General features: G+C 36.7%; 1 protein-coding gene across 1 annotated transcript in view; it reads left to right on the top strand.

Moving 5' to 3' along the window:
* Nucleotides 1–244: 244 nt before the first annotated feature.
* Nucleotides 245–21714, top strand: part of LOC149289747 (phosphate-regulating neutral endopeptidase PHEX-like) — a 56792-nt gene continuing 35322 nt past the window's right edge. Inside the window, exons 1-8 of the mRNA XM_089490262.1 lie at nt 245–416; nt 4306–4467; nt 6776–6862; nt 7265–7491; nt 9090–9158; nt 16255–16371; nt 18011–18094; nt 18809–18954. Coding sequence (XP_089346388.1) covers nt 245–416; nt 4306–4467; nt 6776–6862; nt 7265–7491; nt 9090–9158; nt 16255–16371; nt 18011–18094; nt 18809–18954 — 1064 coding nt within the window. The remainder of the gene's footprint in view (nt 417–4305; nt 4468–6775; nt 6863–7264; nt 7492–9089; nt 9159–16254; nt 16372–18010; nt 18095–18808; nt 18955–21714) is intronic.

Raw genomic sequence — 21714 nt, 5'->3', positions numbered from 1 at the left:
GCTTCATGATTCACAAGGGGTGTACGTATTTGACGCTATTGCAACTGGTTTCTGTAAATAGAACATCAGTGGGCTCTGTGAACATGCTTATCTCACCTATTAAAGAGTTAACGTTCTAGGCAAAAAGGGTGTTTAGATTAGGTCAGTAAATTGATATCTCCGTCAAACGATGAACAGAACATTAAAAACAGATGTATGCACAGTAAGCATGTAAGGAGAGGACTGATCAGCAGTATCCATAGCAATGGCTATAGAAGGTAACATTGAAAGTTTTAGGTCTTTGTATTGCAGCACTCTGGCTAATGTCAACAACATGATAACTAATATAACGTATGCCTCTTATGTTACAGTCACTCAAGGACTCATTAGCTTCCAGAAGGAGAAGTATTGTTTAACCCCAGAATGCATCGAAGCAGGTAAGATATTACGTAATATAGGTACTGCGGGATTGCATACTTTTTTGAGGAAAAAAAAAAGATTTATTTAAATGCTTTCAGAGGGAGATTATTGAGCAAAATTCTACATAGGAAGCATTCCTAGATGTAATCTATTTACCGAGAGGTAAACAGCCTCCCGTCAGAAGCGGTAGAGGCTAATACAGTGGGAATTGGAACATTGCTGGGATGGACATAAAGCTATGCTGAATCTAAGAGAAAACCAAGAACTGATTAAGGTCTAAGTCTGTAAGTCTCTAAATCAGGAAAAGATGGTCTGAATTGTTTTTATCTGCCGTCAAATTCTATGTGTCCGTGTATTTTTTCTGTTTGTTTCAATATTTGGTCAACATTCACAGGACAGTGGAGATTATGAATAAACAAAATTATTCTTGTGTAAGGTTTCCATAGAGTAACCCATAAAAGGCTCCAGACAGCAAGAACATTTCAGCGGTTGTTATAAAGATGTGACAGCATTTGAAACGTTGCCCCGGAATCACTTTTATAGATAACCACACACATATCGGCATTCTCACAAAGGCACTCTCGATAATAAGCAGTTTGAAAGGTTTGCTTAGTGCTATACAGGGACTTGGGGTGACGGGGCAGCCCTGACACTTTAGGCCAGTGTCCTCCTAATGACATAATGTGCCGCCGACGGCTGGATGTGCGCAGCTGTACATTATGATACCTAACCATGCAGCCCCCGAGCAGCAGATCAGGTGAATATGATGTGCTCCAATCTGGGTCTTTCCTTTTAGCATATAATATATTTATGACACATTAGTTAGGTGTAAAGCCTGATGTTTGTACCTATTCTAATAGTGATATTACCATTACCACAGGGCCAACGGGCTCCAGGCATTATTTGTGGAAGTGTCTCATTCTATTGTTATTAGCCGTTATTAAATTAGCCGTTAGCGCCACAGTTTCACTTTTAACAACTACTTGAAGAATTTACATGCACGGCAACACACAAATAATTACAATTAAAAGTCTTGCAAAGATTAAAATTAAAAAACGCCCTGTACATAAAATATTATCATATATATGAACATAAAATATTCAAATTGGTAATTAGTTTATGTTCCCTCTCCTTTGCAGTTAATGTCTCCTTACTAGGCAAGACTCATGTAATTAATCCAATAGGAGATTAATTAAAGTCAGGAAATTTATGTTTCCTGGATCAATATCTTTATTAATCATTAGGGTAGTTTTTATTATATCCTTATATAAGAACATTTTACATTTTCACGGTATGTTACATTTGATTTGAGGATGCCCCTTTGCTGCCCATGATCACTGATGCATTTCATGATTTGCCGTGGAGGCTTTAGTTGAAGGTGATACCTTTTATTAGACCAACATAGTAGAAGATGTAGAGTTGCATAAGATCAAATAAGGGAATTAACATAAAGTTATAATCCATAGACAGTGTGCAACCATGAGACAGACATACATATCGGATTAGTGGGGGTGAATGAAATAAAAAAGGGTCTGTCCCTTCTTGACAGGGACACCTGGATAGTATGTTTTTTTGTTTCATATACATCCAATACAAAAGTATTGGGACACACCTCTTAATTATTGAATGCAGTCTGCATTTACAAACATTCGTGAAAAAATGGGTTGTTCTGAAGACCCACCTTTGCAATAAGTCCAATTCGTGAAATTTCATCCCTGATAGATATTTCACGGTCAACTGTAATTAGTATTATTGGAAAGTAGAAGCATTAAGGAACAGCAGCAACCCAGCCACAAAGCAGAAGACTATGTAAAGTCACAGAGCGAGGTCGCTGAGTGCTGAGGTGCATGGTGTGTAAAAATCTCCAATGCTCGGCTGATTCCATAGCTAAAGAGTTCAAATCACTGGCATTAATATTACTACACAAACTGTGCGGCGGGAGCTTCATGGAATGGGTTTCCTCGGCCGAGCAGCTTAATGCAAGCCTCACATCTCCAAGTACAATGCCAAGTGTCGAATCGAATGGTGTACAGCACACTACCACTGGACTCTGGAGCAGTGGAAACGTTTTCTATGGAGTTATGGATCGTACTTGTTTGTTTGGCAGTCTGATGGCGAGTCTGGGTTTGGTAGATGCCAGGAGAACGTTACCTTGCCTGACTGCATTATGCCTACTGTAAAGTTCGCTGGAGGAGGGATAATGGCATGGGGCTGTTTTTCAGGGGTTGGGCTAGGGCCCTTACTTCCAGTGAAGGGAAATGATTATGTTTCAGCATACCAAGACAATGTTTTGTTTTCAACTTTGTGGTAACAGTCTAGGGAAGACCCTTTTCTATTCCAACATGACTGTGCCCCAGTGCACAAAGCAAGGTCCATAAAGACATGGTTGGATGAGTTTGGTGTAGAAGAACTTGACCGGACGCACAGAGCCCTGATCTCAACCCCATGGAAAAGATTGCAAGCCAGGCTTCTCGCCCAACATTAGTGCCTCACCTCACAATTACACTACTGGACGAATGGGCAAAAATTCCTACAGAAATAATCTAAAATCTTGTAGTAAGCGTTCCCAGAAGAGAGGGAGCTGTTATTGCTGCAAAGGGGGGGCCAACTACATATTAATGTCTGTGTATTTAGAATGCAATGCCACCAAAGTCCCTGTTCATGTAATGGTCAGGTGTCCCAATACTTTTGTCTGTATAGTGTAGGTATCAAAGCAGCTATGTTGAAACCTAATGTTGACATTATGCTGAAAATTCTAGCACAACATAGTTGTATGCTCTAATTCTGAGGGGGCCACAGTTCCTCTTTAATGGCAGGGCACATAAACAAACTCTGCTTGACCACATACTACCATGTAACATTTAGTTCTGTTTTCGGAGTGCGACGGTTATGGTCGTTGTGGTTGCTGATAAATGAGTATGTATTTTTGCACTCTCTAAGAGATTCTTTGTTAGAAGTCCTTTTAATTCCCTGATTCAGCTTCCGGGTAGTTTGTGGTATTTGATTGAAATCATCTTTTAAAACAGGATTTTGATGAGCAATCAGTCTGCTTCTTTAATTTCTTTTCTGCCATCATTTTCCTGCATAAAAGCAAGGTTTTCACAACTCCTTTTTTCAATAATGATTGTGCCTTAACCCATTCTGCACCATTGAAGTGAGAAATGCACCGCTCAGGAAAGCTTACCCTACCATCTAGTAATGAAAGGGCTAAATAAGCCATAGCACTACAAATACAATATTTTATTTCTGATTTTGTGGTTTGTTATATGGTACCTAGACTAGAGTCAGGCAATTTTATTTTTTTGTATACACACTATGTGTAGGCTTCCATTTCATCAACTGTTCTTTCTCCATGCTTCAGCAATGCTAGGGTAGGTGCCCTCCCTTTGCACCTCTATTTGGACTTAGTTATTCACAATCACTGCACTTGGCACTGCATTTCACATTTTAAACCTTTAATTTGCTTAAAGGGTAGGTATGTCCCTCTGTACATCACCACTAATGAAATATGCATATTAAAATACTTATGTATGTGCTTTAATATGCATTCTTTGGCTATAAAAACATCTTTAGAAGAAGTTGCTTCCTCTGTGGTCTGGGTTTTGCAGCAGTTTTGGGTGCTTGAGTTGAAATCAAGGGGAGCGCTTTCATGCAAGCGGAGGGGTTTCATTAGACCTGCTGGAACTCTCACACAATCACTCGAGCTGGCTGGCAGCATGCATGGACAAGGAGAAAGGTCCCATCAAGTGCATTGAAGTTGATTGTCCCTTTGTTGAGAAGCTTTAAGAATCCAATATATATATATATATATATATATATATATATATATATATATATATATATATATATATATAGACTCTGAATAATGTATACTGTTGAAATAAAGCTTCTTTCTTATTTACACAGCTGCCCTTATCCAGTTTAAGATGAATCTTTCTGTGGATCCGTGCAACAACTTTTTTGAGTATGCCTGCAGTGGATGGATGCAAGATAATCCAATTCCAGATGATATGTCAAACTATGGGATCTACCCATGGCTCAGGAATAACGTTGATCTTAAAATTAAAGGTAAGCGTGTAAAATGATTAGACAGCTGAACGCACACACTGGGGGAACTAAACTGGGTTCACATTTAAAAAGAAGCAGTAAAGCTACAATATATGAAAAAGTGTTAGCCAATTTGGGCTACTTGCTCACAAAAAGCAGGACATGGTAGGCTATCATGGCTGAATAGACTTTCCAGTCTCACTTAATATGCAAATGTATAGTAGTTTTCTTGAGGATCAGTGGCAGGAGGTTAGGGGTAGGATGGCGGCTTCTAAGTCTCCGTTTTATACTACTATTTCCTTCTTTACAATATAGTTCTCTACTTCCTACCTTAGTACTGGATCATTGTGTAATACACATAGTGAACACTAATTTCTGCCAGAAAAGCTCCGAGGACATATACACCTAATAAAACTACAAGAAGTATATTTAATGAGCCTCACTGAAAATGCAAACTTGTAGGGATTGGTTGGTAGCCTCCCACACGGACCTTTAAGAATGATCCTCTCCCTCTTCAGAATGAATATGAACTCTATATATATATTATAAACTGTGTGTAGAGCCTCGTATTTACAGCAGATTAACATGTGTGTAACCACAGTGTGAATGATGTGTCATTATTATCTGGCCTCTTAGATCCTCGTTGCTTGGTTTATTATTCGGGATTGCTAGTTTTTCTTTTTGGATCACACACTGAAACAAGTGAGCCAAAATCTGAATTCTAGCCAGCTGATGACGCTTTATTACTGCTGTTAGCCAAGAACACTTTGTGAAATATTTACTTAAGACATTAAGGTCAATTTTATTTGTTCGGGATTGTACTAAAGTTCAGTTATAACTGAAAATGAGTTTTTTTCTCTCAGAAAATGAAATAAAGTATGGAAACTGTCAGTCTTGTCATGGAGACTGGTGTCTTTGTACAAACATTCTGCCTACCTATGACACTGACGTTTTTTATTTTGTAGGTTAATTATCTGTTCTGCGTTCTGTAAGGGGCAGGTTATTAAAAATTAAGTTTTGAAGGTGAGGCAGGCACAGAGTTTACCAAGAAATGTCTCCTAAAAATTTCCACCATCCTTTATGAATTTTGATGTTCTTCTACACCCTTCCTTGTAAAGTCTTACGAACAGCTGATAATGCATTTTCTCTTTGTAGCTCAACGCATGTAATTGCAGACTTTTTTCCTTCAGTGATGGTATATAAATGCAATGTGACAGGTCTTATTGATAGCCTAATTCCTTCTTAGAACGTCATTCTATGTTCCTGCTCTTTAAAGTCAACAAGAAGATTGGTTAAATAATGAGATACTATATTTGTCATTTTGGGACATTCCAGTGCTCCATGCTGCTCTACCAATGGAGACTTAAATACTTTTATATGTATTCTTTAGCTGAAAGGGAAACTTTAGGAGAAGCTGCAGTACAAAGTTCCCTCCGTTGTGAGGTTTTCACAGTAACTATGGCTGCTAGAACCACCGAATCCCTGGCAGCAAAGCTTTCCCATCTGCATGTGCTCTCTGACACAACCCTGTATGTTGAATAAGTCACTTTTGTTCGGGATCTTAAGCACAATCCTCTTATGCAGGCTTCATAAGAATCCCAGACTCGATCCTCCAACCATCCATTCTTTTGGAAATTTGGGCATTGGGCCGCCATGCTCTCTATGGCATAACATCTATGCATAAAAACACAACAAAACACTTGAGGCTTTAAAGTGTTACAGTGAGCTACAGTCATTGTAGATCACCTGGACGTCTTGCACAAGCCAGCTCCAGAACTTGCTGGGTTGGTGAACATAATGCGCAAGTAGGAGATGTATTTGGCAGATGGTTAGAGAGAGGATTTTGCTAAGTCCTTCTCTGCATTTGCTAGGCTGAAAATGTTCATGTAAAGCAAAAATGCTAGAATGTCCATTAGAGTTAAAAGAAAAATGCTAACAAGCATATGGTTAATTACTGTAACACTTCCCCACATCCCTCTACATGTGGCGGAGCATCCTGTAAGGTTCTCAGGTATAACTGATACGTGTAACACATTACAATGACGGGACTCCAAAATACAAAATGGATTCCAAAATGCATTTAACTTAAAAAGGTTGACCTTTAATGCAAATTTGCTACCTTTAATGATGATTTTCATGTCATGAAGTGAAGGCATTTGTGCTTTTACCTTTTTATTTAGCCTGTTTTGGGTATGCTTCCCTGAGTAAGCTTAAGTACTTCTATACACCCAAAACGTAGGCTTATAAAAAATGAATTGTGATACATATATGAATGTGTGATGTGTCTAGTTACATTTGCTGTTAATTGTATTTTGTTGCTATTGTCTAGCACTCCTAGAGAAACCATTAAGCAAGAGGCGAGATATAGAGGCTGTTCAAAAGGCGAAGATATTTTACATTTCCTGCATGAATGAAAGTAAGTGACATTATCACGTTAATCTTATAGTAATGTCGGTGCGTATGTTTATGGTATACCACAGTTTTTTGTTTTTTTTTAATTGTCAGAACCATATATAAATTTACATCTCTAAGGACATTTCACAAAATATAATGTTGAACACTTATTCTCATAATGCTTGTGAGGTCCTGTTTTGGTCACATGATATCCAACACGCTAGTCTAACATTTATCCAAGGTTGACTTGACTTATGCGTTGAGCTCATACATAAAACACTATGTGTATAAAGTGAATATGAAAAATTTTAATTGCTGCAAGGGCTAGTTAGCAAATAAAATCTTTTAATGGTCAGTACTGCATTTTTGTCTCTGTATTCTAAAATATTTTTTTTTACACATATTTCTTTATAATACGGTCTAGCTCAAATAGAGGAAGCCGATACAAAGCCCATTCTGAAGATACTGAAACAATCATCTATGCGATGGCCAGTACTGGAATCCAATATCGGAAATGATGGGAAATGGTCGGAGAGAAAATTCAATTTTCTTCAAACTCTAGCAGACCTGCGAGGAAAGTACAGTACTTCTGTGTTACTGCGAGCGTTTGTAGCAACAGATGACAAGCTGTCTAATAATTTCATTTTAAAGGTAAGGGTAATGAGTAGAGATCAAATTACAAACATAAATGTTTCAAGAAAATTTTCCAACTTCAACAGCCATTTTTTGGCAACCTGGGTGGACATGACATCCGCACTGATAACGAGTCAAATAAGAGATCACACACAGAGATGTGTTTTAATGTAAAGCATATATTCCACACAATATTGAGTAAATGAGCAAAATTAACAGTTTTAATCATGTTAATATAATCAACCTCCGTTATTAAGAACAATCCCACGCTGGGAAGGGCACCCTACCTTGAACCTCCTCCTAGTAGTATCCACCAAATGCCACCACCAAACCCCCAAACAGTGGATCAGGCACTACCCAGTAAAGCACCACAACTATGGATCCCTTTCCATCAACCACAGGTCTCAAAGGCTTGGTCATGCCGACCTTCTGTCTAGTCTTTTCTATGGGGACCCTTGAAGCTCTTATGTATTGTGTATTCCATCTGAGGTCACTGAGAGATAGAGGGAAGGGTAATAATGTGAAGGTATATTCCTATAGATGGAAGATACATTAAAATGAGTATTGTCAGGCACAACCCTATGTTTATTTTTTATGTTCACCCCCCATGCTATACTATCCACAAGGTCTATCTACAAAAGTTTAAATTCATTCAACTCAGCCTCCATCTAGACTACCAGGCAACATTTACCTTGGCAGCAGCTTGGTAGCTGCTCAGTGCATCACAAAATAACTAAAAAATGTCAGACTCAACAAAATTCACCATCAAGCTTGGTTTTGAGTCGGGTCTATGTATTTTGAGTTACCTCACTATGCTTTTTTATTAACTAAATTAACCACTGTTCTAATTTTCATATTCTCTTATTCCTTCACTTTCCGACCTGTCCTCTTCAGTTCAACACTATGAAAAGGTAGAACACAGTCTAACTGGAAACTGTTTTCTCTGTAATTATATTGAAACAACAGTAGATTGAATACAAATAAATTCCAATTGCAGTAGAGAACATATTTATTTCAGTGAGTGTGCTTGGAGTGGCAGGGACTCAACAGAAAATTTGTAACCTTATTGTTTTTATTTATCTTTTATTATGTCTCATTAAGTCATTTGTGGAATAAGGCTAAATTATTTTCTAGCACTAAATTATATTAATTATGGAAGTTTCTACTACTATGCATTCCCCGTGTGCCTGGCTAGCTGCCTGGTTTACCGGAGTGAGGCATTGTGTGTGTGTGCTGAGGTGGTAGGGTACTCTTTTTATTTTTGTAATTCTTGTAGTTTTCTAGTGTAACAACAGCTTTAGGGTCCCTATCTTGATCCTTTTTTTCCTTCCTTTATGGACTAATTCTAGAAAACGTGGTGATTTACTGTATGTATGTGACATTCTTACATACATTACTAATTTTTGGTGACATAACGTCTTCCAGTGTCTATATATATAACGTTCAACCAGAATTGTTTTTGTTGTTAAATGACAGTTTGGATGCAGTCCTAATCAGCAGCCGACATTGAAATATCTGCTTGTCAAAGCTCTTGGTAGCTGCTTAACATGTTTGTAACACCATCAGTGCATTGCATTATAACGTAGCACTGAATCAAATATGTATCTCATTCACAGCTGGACCAAGCATCGCTTTCCTTGTTATCTCATGAGGATTATCTTGACAATAGCACTACTACTAAATTAGTAAGTATTACCACTGTTGGTCTGTATTTGCTTTTCATTTTGTTTTTGCAGCAGTAATTTTTTTCAAATCAATCATTGTGGGATTTATTGTTTATTTTTAAGTAGAAAAAAAGGAATATAACCAGCAGTTCTGTTAAGAACCCTCAGGTATATCAACACGTTTATTTCAGAAGATTGTGTTTTGGCTCAACCACATTTACATCCCCCTTTATGATATGTTTTATTTTTCTACATCTCTTTTGTTACTTAATTATCAGGACTTCCTTCATGCCCGTACTCAACTTCTGAGGCAGAATACTCCCCTATGATATTCCCCTATCTATTTTATTTTGTTTATTTTCTGTAAATGTGAAAAATCAGTAGGAATTTTTTTTTTATCAATCATAGTGCCAAAAAGATTGGAAGGAAGGACTATTATTGTGATCAATCAGCCTTTAAGGAGGTGTCCCTTTTTGTTCTTTTTATAGGTGGTTGTAGGGCATGAAAGGCATAGCTCATCTATAAATTACTTAGTAGAAAAAATAAAACTATATTCCACCTTGTCCTGACTCTGATAATCTATTCCCTGGGTTTTCTCTATTTGTCGAAATGCTGAGTGGAAGTGAAAAGGAAGTGATGCTTGAGTGAGTACCTCAAGGGAGTGTAGGTCATTGACAGCTCTAACCTTTTGTTATTACAAGGCCTCTTGTGTATATGTAACATCCAGAAATATGCACAAGATAGATATTTTTCTAAAAATGAGAGAATGTACTGTATAACAACAAAAGGTTATAGTACAAAGCTCTCTAGAGAAGAATCATAATAATAGTTTTGGGAAAAAATCCTGGGGAACTTACCAGTTTTATGTTTGTTTTTATTAATGCTTAAAGGGACAGCCTAATGTCCCTAACATCCCCTGTAAACAAGAATGCATATTATATTTTGTCTTGTTTCTGAAGAGTATACATTCTTCCAAAACAAAACAAAAATAAAGCACTTACCTGACACAGACATGACTGCCCTGCAGCAGCAACTGCTCTCCTCTTCCACTTCTACTATTCTTGTCATTAAAAGGCTAATGAAAGCAGTCAGTCAGTGGCAGAAAAATGTTCCCATTGAAATCTGTTACATCGCTTTCTGCATATGCGCACTGGGGTCTGAACAGTCCCCTGCCCCCAGCTTTCCCTGAGCCAGAGATCTAGGTGAGTATATCAAGTGCTGGGTATTTGGGCAAACACATCTCCTGCAAGGTAGTTAGCTTGGGGTGGACAAATGCATATCCTCCCATGCATTTGCAAAATGGACATGAAAATGTAAAGGGACAGTGCAGCTATAATATACATTTAAGTGTATTATGGAGCACTGTGGTTTATGCAATGTATTTACTAAATATCAAAATTTATGTGATGTGGTGTTTGTTGTGGTGAAAAGTCCATAGTTAATGTGGTAAGATGATATTTCCTTTCCTCCATAATGCCTGTGCATGTACAGGAGCTTTAACATTTCTGTAATAAGTAACAATGTGGTAACATGTAAAAATAATTCTCACCACCAGGGGAACCATCCAGTTCCTACATAATGTAAAGAGAAGTCCAAAAAATGTTGTATGTTGTAAAAATTATGTATTTTATTAAGCAAGTCCCAAAATTGACACTTTCTTCCCAACAATCACAGCATGGAAAGAGTTAAAATACCAGCATTTGAAATACCCAGGGCTTTTTAGTTTTTAAAAGTGTGTTTTTTGATGGGGTAATTTGAATTTGCCAATTTCAACAATGTCCCAAATAGGACATTGGTGCATGCTGATCAGGTGTCAAATACAAAAAATATGCACTTCTAAATATTCTTGAAGCCCCCAAACAACCAGACCAACCCATGCATGGGGGGTATCACTGTACTTAGGAGATGTTGCTGAACAGATTTTTGGGTGTTGTTTGTCTTTTACATATACTATGAGCTATAAGTCCATACAGTGTGTATGAAAAAAAACACAAAACAAAAATACTGCCACAAACATTGACAAAGGCTGATGGCACAATTAGTGCAAGGAAAGAGTTAAAATACCAGCCTTTGAAATATCCTTGGATGTCTGGCTTTCAAAAATATATGTTTTCATGGGGTAAATTGAAGTGGCTGATATCAAAGATGTCTCAAATAGATTATGGGGGCAGTATGACCAGATGCCAAATTCCTAACAAACCTATGCATGGGTGATATCACTTTACTCAGGATATGTTGTTGAACACATATTGTGCTGTTGTTAGGCAGTGACATACACCATGAGCTGTACATTAACACCTAAAATACATGTGTAAAAAAATCACAAAAACTGTACTACCACAAACTGGTAGCATTAGTGCAAGAGTTAAAGAAAACGTTAAAGTACTAGCATTTGAAATACTCTGTGATGTCTAGTTTTCAAGAATATATAGTTTGATGGGGTGAATTGAATTGGCCAGTTTCAAAGTTGCCCCAAATTGGACATGGGTTCTGGATGGTTTTAAAATTCCAAATTGAAAAATGCACACCTCCCAAATGTGGCCTTTTAGCCCCAAAACAACCCGACAAACCTATGCATGCTTGGTATCACTATATTCAGGAGGTGTTGCTGAACACATATTTTGTGGTGTTTGGTTGTTAAATATACCTGGAGCTGTACATTTTCACCTGAAGTAAAATGTGTTTACAAAAAAAAATACTACCCCATAGTATCCGAAAATATATGGTTTGATGGGTTAAATTGACCTGGCCAACTTCAAAGATTTTTTCACCATATTTTATATAATAAATTAGAGGATATGGTTAAAATAATGGTATCTAAAGAAAGCAATTCTTGTCCTGAAAAACATGTGTGTCAACGCTAAATGAGAGAGAAGAAAATTACAGCTAAACAGCAATACTGCAAAAATGTTAAAACAGCCGTTGTCACAAAGGGTAATACAAATAAAAAACAGTCTTGTCAATAGGGGGTAAAACTGAGCACTTATGAGCCCAATGATTGCCATGGACAATGCTTGTTTTTATGAATACATAAAAAAAAAACTTTTTAGAGGTGATATAACAGCATCAGAAGTGATAGCTTTTTGTTTGTGAAATGGTGTGTTTGATGGATGAGCACTGACTTGTTTTTTATGTCAGTGAAGGTCATCAATAATGTCTCATAAATCCATAATCTACCTCTAGCTAATATGTAAATTTGCTAACTTCCTGCCCCTCCAAAAAAAGAAAACAAAAATATTCTAAATTATTAATTTTTTACATTAAATAAACAAAATTTGGCGTTGAAACGGAGTCATCTTAATAATCTAAATGGAGAAACCTCTTTTAGGAGTTTGAATGCTTACCATGCAAGTTACACCCAGACCAAGGCATTTAAATCAACACTGAGTCATTGATGCTGATTTGTTTAGAATGAACCTTTAGTGAATCATGTATCATTTTATTCTGTCCTCTGAAGGCTTAGTAACATAAAAACAACAAAGACACATTTAAGCCTTTTCATCTTATATGGCAACAACCTATCAGTGACTGCTTTTGTGTCACATGACAATGAAGTACTCATTGGCCAGTATATACGTTTAGAGGAAATGCTAATGTTTACATTTAAACATTTATGCTTCATCTAGAAGATCTTATCTGATATTCCCTGGCAGGGCTAGGAGATGAAGAAACAGTTGCGGTCTGTGCTGCAACTTGCATCTCCTTTGCAGCTCCCACACGATGCTGCTGTTACCAGTTGGTTAAGTGGGTAAGGTGGGCTGGTGACCTTGCCTCCCACTTGCATTCCCATTCTGGGATTGTCCATGCCCCTCCTCGCCTCTTGTCATACACCCCAAACACAGGTATCCCAACTTGGACAACTAAAATGTTGGGGGTGGTACGATGTATGTACAAAATATTTAATGGCTTTTTACTTTATTTGGTTTGGTATATATGGGAAGATAATGGGAGAAATACACATTTATACTATGTTATCATGTAATGTTATGGACAGTTTGCCTTAAGCAAGGTTTCTAGCATAAGTTTCCCTAGTTAAACTATAAGCTGGTTATAAAGCTGTCACTTACATCTAACTATAGCAAAACTATAAAAATTGGCCTGGCCAAGGAGAAAAATATGTCCCAACCCCATGCAATCAAAGTGTTAAAGCATATATTGTGAACATAAACACTATATATGTGTATATATATATATATATATATATATATATATATGTATATATATATAATATGCAGTATAATGCAGTATGTATTAACTAACTTATGCAAGATAACATTTTAGATCTTTTTAAATTGTAAAATATTAAAGGAATTTGGACTCAGTTACTAAGAAAACATGAAAAGTGATACATAACCATATTATAATACTTTATTATTACTTTATTATTACACCCCCCTTTTCCATTAGTCATTGATTAATGTGTCTGCAATAGAGTTGAAAACATCAGTAGATTGGAATAAGTACCATGTGTCTCTTACAGAACTAAAAGGCAACGTTGTATCTCAGAACAGGTCAGGAATTTCAAAAATGTATATCTAAACACAAATAAATTGGTTAATTTTAATATGGAAATGAATTCACTAATGGTAGGATGTTTATCTCAGAGTAAATATGGGGCAAAGTTTTAATATGCTGCTTCCTGCCATTAGAGAATTTGATATATAGGCTACTACACTGTTCTTCAAATATTTTGTTTCTTGGAACAATTTAGTAAAACATGTGTATGCTTAACATACACTATTCTTCAGATTTGGCAATAGGGATTTTCTGAGCAATAGCATACTAGGTAATCTTAATATGGGCTGTGATAAGAAAGTCCCTGTTCCCAAATTGGGCAGCATATATGGGATAAAGTGAGCACATACACTATATGTACATAATACTTTGAGTAAAAATAGCTAAAATGGACAGTCTAATGTCCCATGCAGCTTTATTAATTAAGAATGCCTATTAATGTACATTGTGAGTATTTTCATATGAATTAAAATGTAATAAAGTACTTACCTTTAAGAAAAGCTCAGTGGTCCAATGTTTTGTGCTACTGATTATCTCAGGAAATCATACCCATTGAAATCAATGACCTACCAAACCCTTGTTGAGTTGAGCTGACTGGGGGTAAGTATATCATGTACATAGCAAATAGTTGGGGAGCTTGGAAAGGGACAAGTGTATTTGCAACTGGGACCCGAAATTTAAAAGGGACCAAATCGGGAATAAGCGTGATAAAAGCACTCTCACTTACTGCATTGGTCTCATGGACCAGAAGATTTCTATTAGGTTGCTGGAAGCCTATGTTCCAATCCAAATCTGCAGAAGAAGGTGAGGTTTATATCTTGTATAAGTCTGTAAATATGTTATTGTGTATAATATTGAAAAAATAAGCATTTTTGACTTTTGTTTCTTGTTGTTTTGGGTTGATATACAGGGTCAGTTCAGTCCTTATTACAGGAGAAGCTCATTGGGGTCTGCTTCTGATACTATTGCATTGATATCAAGGAGGTTACATGTGAAAACACCCAGTTTCATAAATACACTTCACTGTCAGCCTGACACATGTTAAAAACATACCCTAACATTCAAATATACGCTACTTAGAAATCAAATAAATCTATTTTCAAACTGAGGATAGTACACAAAAAGATAGACCATCCACCCTGGCAAATAAAGGGTGGAACGTGCAGCAGAAGAGAGAGCACACTCCACTGTGTATCAGGTTAAAGAAATGTTTAAGCATCGTTCACATTAGTCCTCCTTGCCCTTGGCGGTAGTTGTAATTTGTTTGCTGTGTAAATAAGGGTCCACTTTTCTTCACTTACAAAATACGCTGTTGTTGAGAGGTATTCCACATAGTTCTTAAATTTTCAGGATGAGACAGGGATTATCTCCCCCAGCAGTGATTCTAGTGATGCCAGTTATTGATCCAGCTGAATTTGCCATCAAAAGCACAAAGCAAGGTCACTCTGTCTCTTCTCGGCAAAAGACCCGTCACCCTTTTTCTGGTCTGTTTAACACCAAATGAAGTGATTTTATTTCCTAGCTCCATGTAACAATACCACATGCTAACAGCCGCTATAATGTTATTATTCGATTTGATCTAATAATCCTTTGTTCGTCTGAGTCTAAAATCTGAAATTGGATTGTTCAAGGAACAGCCAGGAACCATTATCCTAAAACTGAAATTATGTATGCTGGGAAATGTTTAAAAAAAATAAATAATAAATAAATAAATATATATAAAACTCAGTCTACTAAGAATGTAGATTGTATTTAGAATTTTACTAATGTATGTACGGTAATTATGTATTTTTTTTTTAGATAGAGATGAAAGTACACAATTACGTCAAATGGGGGGGTTGTTTGTTAAGGTGATGCAGGTATAAAAATGAAGCATGAAGTAATGCATTCTCCACAAGAACAAAAAACAGGTTATTTTCCTTCAGAAAGATAAGATTATTCATTATTACCATACAAAGGAGTAATTTCACATCTGCAGCAGTATAAAGGGTTGTAATTCTGTTTATACATATCATGATACATAAACATGATTTCAGGCATTGGGTGTATTACGCATTGGGTGTATTAAGACAACTCCAGTATATCCAATCATGTATAAGAAATGAAGTCACTAGACGTATTAAAATCTATAAACCATATTTAACCCAATATAAGTACGACCAGGCCTGGACAGTCCAACTGGCACGATGGGGAGGTGCCTGGTGGTGCCGTATATTTACTGATACTGCTGCTCCAAAGGCAGATGTGTAGTGTGCGGCCACCGGCAGCTGCATGTACATCATTTGTCGGCCACTAGCCTTATAGTGCCATGGCCTCCTAGTTATCCCGAGTATAGTACTAGGCACAATTATGAGGTTTTTATCCCTACATTACCAAATAAAAATGTTTAAAATATATTTTTTATCTATATTAATGGCCATTTTATTTTTTTATATTGCTGAGTCTCTGCCAACCAAAGTATTGATCCATTCAACAGAAACACTTAATAGTTCAAGTTAGTATAAATCCGCTGTATTTATCAATGTAAAGGTGTCGAGGGATACTGTCTGATTTGGTTTCTCCTGCGAAGCCCCATTATTTGATCTCTTTTATTCACTCCCAGTACAGAGACTCTCTTCTACAGCTGATGGTTGATGTTGCTGTTTTTCTTGGAGCCAACAAGACCAGAGCTGAATCAGATATGAAAACAGTGATTGACCTGGAAACAAAGCTAGCCCAGGTAAGTGAAATAAATATATATTAAGAGCACTGCACTTTAATCTGCTGTGCAACATTATCCCAAGAATGAACTATGGTATACACCAGTGCTCCTCAACCTTCTTCTCAATGAACAGTCCAGGATTTAGGTGTTACTCAGGTGTGTCTAAGGTGTTTCAACTACGTAGCCTGCTCTATTCTTAGGCAGTAGCTGACTTTTAGAAATAAATTTCACTTTTCCCCAGTTAATTTCTGATTTTGTTTGTTAAGATATATATTTACCCTTTTCACTGCTTGGGTACATGAGAAACACTTAGCAAAACAGGATTTAATTCACAGTATCTTTTCCATCATAGCAATTCATTCACATCTAATATTGCCCGTAACTGCATTCTTATGTTCTATGGTTTTAGCAGGCACTTCCAGTTTTCATGCGTAGCTAGAAACATGTCAAATTTACACTTCCATAAACAATTGCTTTTTAGCACGAATGTTCTGGTTGTCCGGTTTACAACTATGTAACTATGGATAGATTTAAATGGCTTGTAGGCATTCCATAGGATGAGGGGTCAATATAGATAAGATTCATACCCCACCCATACATTGCATACCAAGCCTTTTATTATATTTATCCCACGAGACCAACTATGGTACTCTGGAAACAAAATTGCAAGTCCATATTAACTGGTTCCACAAGCTGATATAGGGATGTGGGTACTGCACACTAGGAAAGCCCCGGCAGTACTTTTTGCAGTAACTACTAGTACAGAGTATTACAGAGCCATTGCAGTGTAGCTTAGATTGGGGACATGCAGTAATTCAGTGTGGCGATGATGTCTTTAGCCCTTTAGGCAGCTACTAATGGGATCTTTGTCTAAGGGAAGTGTATTAGTAAAGGCTCGCTATAACATAAAGGATCAGCAGCCTATAAATGTATATAAATTACTTCTGAAATTGTTGGTTGTATACATTCTTTTGCATAGAAACAAATTAAACGATGGATATTGTCTGCTTATTGTGCACCCCATCTCATATCATTGTATTGATTTGCCCCATGCAACTACACAAAAGTTAACCCTTTAAGGATGAAGGCTCTTTTTACACAAGAACATTTTTGACCATGTCTTTATCCAACAGTAAAGGTCTTTCTCATTTAGAATATAGATCCGAACTATATATTGAGGTCTATTCCCTATGTTTAACTAAAGCACTCAAAATAATTCACTGATGCTAAAAGGAGTTTAGCTCATGAAGTGTTTGCTAGTAGTAAATGCAAAGTGGAACTTAACTTAGTTATAGTCAGTTAGCTATTATAGTCATCTTTATTTATATAAGACGTTTTTGTATAAGTGTAACACAGCTCATTACACAACGTGTAGGGTGTGACAATTGATATTTATTTTTGAAGGGTCCTGTATGTGTACTGTGCATGTGTCTTCACAGACAGATATAGAGCTTCAGTTCAGCTAACCAGTGATCAGTTAACCAATAGTCAGGAGTCCATGATTATTCTTTTTTAACTCTTTGGTTTTGAAATGAGGGAACACGTAGGCAGTAAAAGGGGTAGGGATAGGGCAAATACAGGGACACAAAAAAATCTTAGAAATCATGGAGATGAAGATAGTGTATGAATGCATTCTTTGTATTCTCTATTGTCCTAGATAACTGTTCCTCATGACAACAGGACGAGTGAAACAATGTATAACAAGATGAACATCTCTGAACTCAATGCTATGATCCCCCAGGTAAGTGTTGAAAATTATGCCTTTTCAGGGCCCATTCAGGGCACAATTTCAAAGGAATAGTTTTGCCGTATTTTGACATGTCTGTTCCATAGCATGAAATAGTGTTAAACACTCAGACAGAGTGTGGCCTCTTCCCACCATCCAACTATGTTATGCCAGTGGCATGGATGGGTCACAGCCCCTATTTCAGAACTACATTTTTGCAGCTTCACTGGCCCTGGAAAAAAATGGGCATGCATGTCTAGTGAACAATAAATACAACGTTATTATGAGTATCGGTAGCAATAATCATAGTAATAGTAATGAATAATTATGGTTTATATATATATATATATATATATATATATATATATATATATAAACCATAATTATTACCATCCTCCATATATATATATATATATATATATATATATATATATATATATATATATATATATATTGCTTAAGAGACCCAAGATCTCTTTAATGAGACAGTGGAGTGTAATATGATACATGTTACTGTTGCATTAAAGACGGCTGCAAACATCCTCCCATGGAGAGTATTGTATATATAAATTACTAAATGTAATATGGCAATATTAGGCCAATGCCATGCACATCTCGGAACTTAAATGCTAATTCTAAAACAAGTTGCTAATGAATTTGAAAACAGAAATCATAGTAATGCCACATAAAATGAGAACTAAATTCGTCAATCATATTTTCCTTTTGCAGTTTGACTGGTTGACCTACCTAAAGAAAATAATTGATTTCAACATGTACCCTGAACTTAAAGATATTGATTCTTCAGAAAATGTGATTGTGCGGGTGCCGCAGTATTTTAAAGAACTGTTTAAAATAATAGAAGCTGAGGATAAAAGGTAAGCGTTTTTCTGGATTGGCAGAATAAAAAAAATAAAAAATAAAAAGGAGGTCCGCAGACTTCCACTTAAACTGCAGCAAATGTTCCCCTCCCTAGCCTCAGGGAGCCCACCAGTGTCCATTTGCTTTCCCTTTCTGTGCCCAGGAGGAGACATGTAACTCAGTTGTGCCTTTCTGCATCCTCCATCGCCTGCGCTTTGGGATCAGGGCTTAAGTACAGGAAAATAAAATTCAGAAAAAGTTAAATTAAAATAAATAAATAAACCCTACCGTGTCGTTTACATCTAAGAGTTCCAGCTTGCAATTGTTACCTGCAAGCAACTCGGTTTAATAAATCCGTGAATTGTTTGTTTGTAAACTAAGATGGACCTGCACTTTAGCAAGTAGACCTCAAAGCCCATAATCTACAGCTCTGCAAATATAAAGCTACATAAAGTAACATCAAACTTCGATGTTGAGACTAGATGCTTCTTATCCTTGGTTCCAACACGTGTACTGGATACTTATGTGGAATTCCTTTTCTCTTTATTTATATTTTTGTGGCAGTGGGAATGTTTACTTGGCTCTGTATACATTTGCTGACGATTTTTCATGCTGGGTGCTGTTTTGACATATTTGTCTATAGATCCAAATATAAAATGATTCCCAGGCATTTTTGTCACCCCCTGATCAGTTGGACAAATGTTCCCTTGTATACGATACGATGCTGGGAATACAGAGGCTTTTCCTCTACTCGTAGGGGTTATTAAACTCATTTATACACACGTAGGAGATTTCTAGTATGAGGAAGCACTTGTCTCCTTCATCAGTGTTCAGTCTAGACACGGAGCTACCACCACAAGGTTAGCTAGAACAACACCAGTCATGGGCGCTGCACGTTTTATATTCTAAATTCTTTTACACACCTTCATTTGAGACACACGTTAAGTTAATTGGCTATAACAGGAGAATATCAATATGTGAATACATTTATGATATTATAGTTTACTCTAAATTAGCTGATGTATCAGATAAAAAATGCCCCTTTTATGAGCTATCCATAGGCTGTATAGGATGTTCAGAGCAAAAAACCTCAACACGTTCTGAATCTTCTTTTGGAAGTTGCCATGGAAACTATCATTGATCACGATCATTTGCTGTCATATTACTTAGTCTCAAAACATTCTGTTGTTCTGCAAGACTGTGTAAATACTCCCCGACCTTATTATTCATATGAGATGTATTATTCATGGAAAAATTCCCCTTAAGTCATGATAATAATGTAGATATCTTAGAATCAGTTTCCTGATATGCTTTCTTAAACTAATTCTGAAAGAATCAGTGCAAAAACATGCCTTGTCAGTTTAAATATCTCTAGCATTTCATTCCCCTCCCCCAAAAGGAAGCAACACAAAGTACGAAAAAGGACATTTGTATAGTTATTGGCCATTAATCAATAAACTCAATAGTTTTATATGCAAACTTAGGAATTCTGATCACTGTTTTGCTTGTTTTCCCTTTTTCTGGTTGCTGCCTTTGGCATACCTCAGACTGGAGTGTATAAAACACTTAGTGGTGTCTCGAGATTAATAGACTGTACATATTATGAAATGCCATGCATTTTACTGTAGCACTGGATTTAGCATTACATTCGTTACCGTGAAGGGCTGAATTGTTCCCTATAGCAATGTATGTTTCGCCAGTCACCCAGAAGAGAAGATACAGCGGATATGTTTCAGCCTCTGCATCATTTTTGGGGGGCTTCATGCTGCTTCTGTAAACATATTTCCACAGTTAAGTGCGGCTTTTGCCAAGTCATTTCAGAGATAAATGATTCCTGTTTTCAGATGTGCATCTTTTCATGGTCGGTTTCACTTTGAAAGAGTGATTTCACACCTAGAAAATGTTTTTATTTTTGTAGATCTGTAAAACAGGAAACAAAAAAAAAAAGAATTTGTAAATAGTTCTTTCTACAATCACACCCTCCACCTTAACAGAAAAAAACAAACTGAAAAAACCCCCCTTCTGATCCTAGTGTAAGGTCTTCACACCACATGGGCAGGAGCAAAATACTATGCCGATCGCATAGCAAACGAATGGTGCGAGTCCTTAGGTGTTCAGGCACCCCTGTGGTGCCCCCTCCCAGAGTCCCTTGCAGGTATAGTGCAACTGAAAATCCCATGTGAAATCAGCATTGAAGGTATAGATCAAATAAATAATGCATGGAAACCCTAAATAGATCACAGGTCACACACCCCAGAGGTCAGCCCTGGCACCCAGATTGCATACATAGGATACATAGAATATACCTGTTAGCAATGAATGTGTCTGAAACACGTAAACTCAATCATTCAGAAGGGTTTCCACATACATTGTGTTACATAGTTTGTGATAAACTAATTTAGCCATTAATGGCCTTTTTTAAAGATACAACTTTTATATACGGTACTTTTTCCACATAATAATTAAGAATTCCCAGCAAAAATTATAGGGAATCTGCTGGCACTTCATGTATAAATATAAAAGATTTTATAGACTTTAGATCTGTATGCCATGGTAATGAGTACACGGTTCTTTACAGAAAGGAATGGTATGTATTCCCTAAATACCACTTTGGTATGCATAATGAAATGGTATTTTTACCACCACTTTATTTTTGAGTTTTTAGAGACAAGGATTTCTTCCAGGTCATCACTGGCAACAAATGGAAGAACATTAAAATGAATTGAATATATTAGTCCCTCGTCAAAATATATTACTTATATGTGTCTGCTTATGTT

The sequence above is a fragment of the Sceloporus occidentalis genome, unplaced genomic scaffold (assembly GCF_023333645.1).
Source record: "Sceloporus occidentalis isolate IW3139 unplaced genomic scaffold, rSceOcc1.0.p SCAF_43, whole genome shotgun sequence".
NCBI classification, from domain to species: domain Eukaryota; kingdom Metazoa; phylum Chordata; class Lepidosauria; order Squamata; family Phrynosomatidae; genus Sceloporus; species Sceloporus occidentalis.
This window is presented reverse-complemented; position numbering and strand designations above follow the sequence as displayed.